At 39.6% G+C, this 6,346-nt stretch overlaps 2 protein-coding genes across 2 annotated transcripts in view; both read left to right on the forward strand.

The window, feature by feature from the left end:
- The window catches only part of nrde2 (NRDE-2, necessary for RNA interference, domain containing), an 18,593-nt gene extending 16,686 nt beyond the window's left edge, over nucleotides 1-1,907 (forward strand). Inside the window, exons 23-24 of the mRNA XM_019876096.1 lie at nucleotides 1,282-1,353; nucleotides 1,530-1,907. Of these exons, the coding sequence (XP_019731655.1) occupies nucleotides 1,282-1,353; nucleotides 1,530-1,655 (198 nt within the window). The 3' untranslated portion in view covers nucleotides 1,656-1,907. The remainder of the gene's footprint in view (nucleotides 1-1,281; nucleotides 1,354-1,529) is intronic.
- A 1,561-nt stretch (nucleotides 1,908-3,468) lies between these two features.
- LOC109519524 (calmodulin) overlaps nucleotides 3,469-6,346 on the forward strand; it is an 8,338-nt gene continuing 5,460 nt past the window's right edge. Inside the window, exon 1 of the mRNA XM_019876099.1 lies at nucleotides 3,469-3,619. Coding sequence (XP_019731658.1) covers nucleotides 3,617-3,619 — 3 coding nt within the window. The 5' untranslated portion in view covers nucleotides 3,469-3,616. The remainder of the gene's footprint in view (nucleotides 3,620-6,346) is intronic.

Genomic DNA, 6,346 nt, shown 5'->3' on the forward strand with positions numbered 1-6,346 from the left:
CCCAACATACGCCGGAAAGACAAAACCACCCCCCCCCGCCAAAACTATCATTGGATAGTCCAGCAGGAGAAAGACGTTGCATTGATTTCGCCAGATGAATGTGGAATGCTAGTCTCTACCTGGACTTGAGAGGAGTAAACTAAATTAAAACAAAACAAAACATTTTAGCTGTTTTTTTTTTAGTTGATATTTTCAATAAATATCATTTTGTTTATAATTTGTATATGAAGTTTTGATGTTTGAATTGATTAATTAAAGTGTGATTTTGTTTCTGAAGTCTCTTTTAAATCACTCTTATTTCCTGTCCCGTTTTGTCTCTGGACTTGACACAAAGTTGACCATTTAAAGTCCATAGAGTGGAACGATGTGTCCTCCTTGGGTATGACCCTCCCCGCCCTTAGTTCCTCTCTTGACCGCTAGAAGCCGCCAATTTTAACCTCAGCCGTTCCGCTACTAGCAGTCTCGTTAAACTGTTGAGCAGTGAAATGATTGGATTGGTCGGCAGGGATCCAAAGAATTTAGTTTGTGTGCCTACGTAGACAAACTTCTTTGTTTTATATGATGATGGATTAATTCCAAATTACACTCAGGCCAGTAACTACTAAACTTAAATAGGTGGCGCTATAATGGTCAGTATGTTAACCAAATGTCCATCACCTGGTAATTTAGTGAGAATGACATTACACCTTCATGATCTTGACTTTATATTAGTCAAATTGCGTATCATATTGTAAATTAATCAGATATTGCTTAATATGTGTCGTATCTTTATTATTTGACCTTCAGGATCTTTATTATCAACACTTTTCGATCATTACATTTATCAGCACCATATACAATTACAATTATGATGTCATTTTACCTGTAAACACATACTCCCAGTGGACAGTGTCATCAAAAACATCACATCAGTCACACTTATTACACGTTCAAGATCTTGACTTTATATTAGTCAAATTGCGTAGCATACTGTATAGTAATCAGATATTGCTTAATATGTGTAGTATCTTTATTATTTGACCTTCAGGATCTTTATTATTTGGAGTGTTATGCTGGTTGAGAAGAATAAACAGTTTATTTAGCAACAGTGGGTACATTTTTGGCAATAATTTGGCTCCATAATTTTTCAAAAATTATTCAATTAACCCCCTTTCCCATTTAGGGGCGAACATTTGCGAAGGTAGCGAACGTTGCCAAACATTCTCCAGATGCTCGCCAGACATTTTAGTGAGTCGACTAAAAAAGCTGTACAGTGTGTAAAATGTGGTGGTGTATTTGTAGGTGTCGGAAGGTAAGATGGATAACGCCAAGGGGCTCTTCTACAAAGCCTTGCAGAATATTCCCTGGGTGAAGGTATGTCACAGGCAGGACCTGTCTTCTTTTTTCCTAATGCAAAGTAAAAGCAGTTGAACCAGCGTGCATTAACCCTTTCATGCACCCTGTAACCTGATAACATGATAAGCTGTCCACTGTAGTAACCGCTGTCCCTGAAAATGGTGTAATACATTGAAAAATGTTTGTTTCACCAGGGCTTGTACATGGATGCAGTGCAGCTATTTCCTGAGCACATCCAGGAGTTTGTTGACCTGATGACAGAGAAAGAGCTGCGAGTTCGGTTGCCGTTAGAAGAACTCGACATACTGCTGGAAGACTGAAACAAACTCCCCCGCCAAAACTATCATTGGATAGTCCAGCAGGAGAAAGACGTTGCATTGATTTCGCCAGATGAATGTGGAATGCTAGTCTCTACCTGGACTTGAGAGGAGTAAACTAAATTAAAACAAAACAAAACATTTTAGCTGTTTTTTTTTTAGTTGATATTTTCAATAAATATCATTTTGTTTATAATTTGTATATGAAGTTTTGATGTTTGAATTGATTAATTAAAGTGTGATTTTGTTTCTGAAGTCTCTTTTAAATCACTCTTATTTCCTGTCCCGTTTTGTCTCTGGACTTGACACAAATTGACCATTTAAAGTCCATAGAGTGGAACGATGTGTCCTCCTTGGGTATGACCCTCCCCGCCCTTAGTTCCTCTCTTGACCGCTAGAAGCCGCCAATTTTAACCTCAGCCGTTCCGCTACTAGCAGTCTCGTTAAACTGTTGAGCAGTGAAATGATTGGATTGGTCGGCAGGGATCCAAAGAATTTAGTTTGTGTGCCTACGTAGACAAACTTCTTTGTTTTATATGATGATGGATTAATTCCAAATTACACTCAGGCCAGTAACTACTAAACTTAAATAGGTGGCGCTATAATGGTCAGTATGTTAACCAAATGTCCATCACCTGGTAATTTAGTGAGAATGATATTACACGTTCAAGATCTTGACTTTATATTAGTCAAATTGCGTAGCATACTGTATAGTAATCAGATATTGCTTAATATGTGTAGTATCTTTATTATTTGACCTTCAGGATCTTTATTATCAACACTTTTCGACCATTACATTTATCAGCACCATATACAGTACAATTACAATTATGAAGTCATTTTACCTGTAAACACATACTCCCAGTGAGGACAGTGTCATCAAAAACATCACATCAGTCACACTACACTACTCACTGAATTGTCTATAAAAAGTCCACCTCCATAAATATCTTAGCTCACTGTACAGTGTGTAAAATGTGGTGGTGTATTTGTAGGTGTCGGAAGGTAAGATGGATAACGCCAAGGGGCTCTTCTACAAAGCCTTGCAGAATATTCCCTGGGTGAAGGTATGTCACAGGCAGGACCTGTCTTCTTTTTTCCTAATGCAAAGTAAAAGCAGTTGAACCAGCGTGCATTAACCCTTTCATGCACCCTGTAACCTGATAACATGATAAGCTGTCCACTGTAGTAACCGCTGTCCCTGAAAATGGTGTAATACATTGAAAAATGTTTGTTTCACCAGGGCTTGTACATGGATGCAGTGCAGCTATTTCCTGAGCACATCCAGGAGTTTGTTGACCTGATGACAGAGAAAGAGCTGCGAGTTCGGTTGCCGTTAGAAGAACTCGACATACTGCTGGAAGACTGAAACAAACTCCCCCGCCAAAACTATCATTGGATAGTCCAGCAGGAGAAAGACGTTGCATTGATTTCGCCAGATGAATGTGGAATGCTAGTCTCTACCTGGACTTGAGAGGAGTAAACTAAATTAAAACAAAACAAAACATTTTAGCTGTTTTTTTTTTAGTTGATATTTTCAATAAATATCATTTTGTTTATAATTTGTATATGAAGTTTTGATGTTTGAATTGATTAATTAAAGTGTGATTTTGTTTCTGAAGTCTCTTTTAAATCACTCTTATTTCCTGTCCCGTTTTGTCTCTGGACTTGACACAAATTGACCATTTAAAGTCCATAGAGTGGAACGATGTGTCCTCCTTGGGTATGACCCTCCCCGCCCTTAGTTCCTCTCTTGACCGCTAGAAGCCGCCAATTCGCACTTTGTACCAGTTGGTGGCGGTAATGCACATCGTTTTCCAACCGCCGTGAAAGTCAATTAGAAGAACAGAATCAGTGCGGAGGAATACGTCCGAGTGTGGTGGAGTGATTCGACTCACCTTTCAGAGCACACGCTCCATTTGCTCTCCGCTGGCAGACAACCACGCACAAGTGCACCGCCACCAATGGTGAGTATGAGTGAACTTTTACAGTTGCGGGAACTGCGTAAATGCCGGCAAAGCCTAGCAAAGCTAACATCAAGCTCTCTTACGGGGTAGCGTTGCCGATAATGCAATAAGTTAGATATTTTAGTACAGGGCCATTTAAAAAAAAAAAAAAAAAAACTTTCTTGTTCTAGTGCAGGGGTGTCAAACTCATTTTTAGAATTACGTCTTCCCTCGGAGGGCCGTTACGACAGTGAATCTGAATCAATGTTTAATCATCACATCGTATTGTTACTTGTACACACACACAAACACAAAAAAACAATGGCTCTCTAGTTTTGAAATCCAGTCAGACTATTTGTTCAATTAATGTTCAAGTGAGTGTAAACCGCTAAATTTGAGATTTCGGTACGGATTTAAGCAAGGGTCATGGAAGTTGACACATATGATTTGCTTTCGCGGGCCACATAAAATGATGTGGTGGGCCGGATCTGGCCCCCAGGCCTTGACTTTGACACTTGTGTTCAAGTGGTATGATTTTTTTGTTGTATTGACGATTTGGTCGATATCAGTGGTTGCCACTGCGCTCGTGTGCACGCGCACGCACGCACGCACACACGTACACACTCGCACACACACGGAGTACAGCTCCTCAAGTTTGCTTGGAATCGTGTGTAAAGTGTAAATAGGAACTTATAAATCAAGGTGTCGTGATGACACTCCTTGTGTTGAATTGGTGGCATTAAGATGAAGTTGTCTTTGGAATATATTCAATTGTGGTACAGTATTTGGGGTGCTGCCGGTTTGAATTCCTTTTACGCGACTAACGTTCCATGGTTTAACACACCTAAAAATGACTCCCCCCAAACCGGTTTGGTTAAAACTGGAGTAGTCTGGCAAAGCCTCTTCAAAACCAGTTGGACAAGTGCAGCAAAACTACTTCACACCGGACTGATTCTGCCTTTGTGTGACTGATGTAGACTAGAATGTGTCAGATATTGATATTTTCTTTGTTGGAATTGCGTTTCCACCAAATCTATTAACACACCGGATTGGTTTCATTTCTAAAAGTCCATGGTCAGTAAAACAGATTATTTTCCACTCAGTGTAATTCTCCATGAGTATTCAAGGGAATGATAATTGAGGCTCTGAAGACAAAGATGTGAGCTGTTCTCGAATGTTGCTTGATGTAAAAAGTCTCCAAGCATATAACATGAAGTGAGTAATCTTCATTCCAGGCGCAATGACTCAGTGCCTGCTTTTTGTCTGCTTCTATCATGACCACTTGTAACATTATCCTATAGAACAAAAAAAAAAAAAGTTGTACATAAGAGATTTTAGTTCACATTTCCTCCTTTTTTGAACAGCTTTGTACTGCTTTACGGTGTACTGGTGTAACACTTGATTTTTCCCTCTGGGATCAATGAAGGATTATCTTAAAACTGTGGCAAAACCATCAAGAATGTCAGCAATGTTTTCAATAACGTGCGACCGTTTCAGGGTGGACCTTGCCTTCCTCCCAAAGACAGCGAGGATAGGCCCCAGCACGCCCGTGATCCTTGCAAGGATGAGCCATTCAGAGTATGGATGCTTGCATGTAGGGTGTTGAAAAGTGTATCACGAAATAAGTCTTTCATATCAGTTGATTTCAAAAAAATTTTTTAAACTCTTCAAATTAAGGACAAGGAGGAAAAAAAATGCTTCATTTTATTTTAAAATATTATAATGAATCTGAATTTGGAGGTCACCACAACTATAAGAGAGTCAAAAGAACTGGCCAATTTAAAGATTCATAAACGTCTTGAGAAACATAATGTGCTGAGCCAATCACAACCTACGTATTTCATATCAATCTATCGATTATTATTGCACATTGTTTCCAACTTTTTAAAAAAAGAAAAACAATTACGCTGATTAAAGATGAAATTTTAAAAAATAATAATAATACACAGCTATTGTGAGGAAAAATACCATTCAGAAAAGTTGGTTGTAAAACACACTTTTGCGCTCCAAATTTCTTCTTTGGTGCTTGTAATGGTGGCACAAATCTACCGTCAAATCGTGACCTCTGCCTAGAGCACACAGAATGACGGGGTCGACGTTTGCTTCCTGATTTAAAAAAAAAAAAAAATTTTATATCACATTATTATTATCATTATTATTGTTATTATTATTGAATATATAATATCAGCCTAACCCTAACTACTGGACCACCGGGACGTCCAGTGCTTAGTGCGTCAACCTCACAGTGCAGAGGTACCGGGTTCAGTTCCACCTCCGGCCTCCCTGTGTGGAGTTTTCATCCCCTGGGCCTGCATGGCTTTTCTCCGGGTACTCCGGTTTCCTCCCACATTCCAGAAACATGCATGTCAGGCTGATTGAGCACTCTAAATTGTCCCTAGATGTGATTGTGAGCGCGGATGGTCGTTCGTCTATGTGTGCCCTGCGATTGGCTGGCAACCGGTTCAGGGTGTCCCCCATTTACTGCCCGAAGACAGCTGGGATCGGCTCCAGCACCCCCCGCGACCCTTGTGAGGATTAAGCGGATCAGAAAATTGATGGATGGATTGATGGATATTGCTCAGCCAGAGATGGATGGATGTTTAATATTCCTGTCATCCATTGTCATACCTGTCAACTCATACGGTTTAGCCACAGTTCATACGGATTTTGTGGTGAATCTTACGTATATGGCCATATCTCACAAATCATACGGATTCTGAAAATTTCCGTTTTTTTTTTTTTTTTTCC

This window comes from Hippocampus comes, unplaced genomic scaffold (genome assembly GCF_001891065.2).
Source record: "Hippocampus comes isolate QL1 unplaced genomic scaffold, H_comes_QL1_v1.1 scaffold252, whole genome shotgun sequence".
In the NCBI taxonomy this organism is placed as follows: Eukaryota; Metazoa; Chordata; class Actinopteri; order Syngnathiformes; family Syngnathidae; genus Hippocampus; species Hippocampus comes.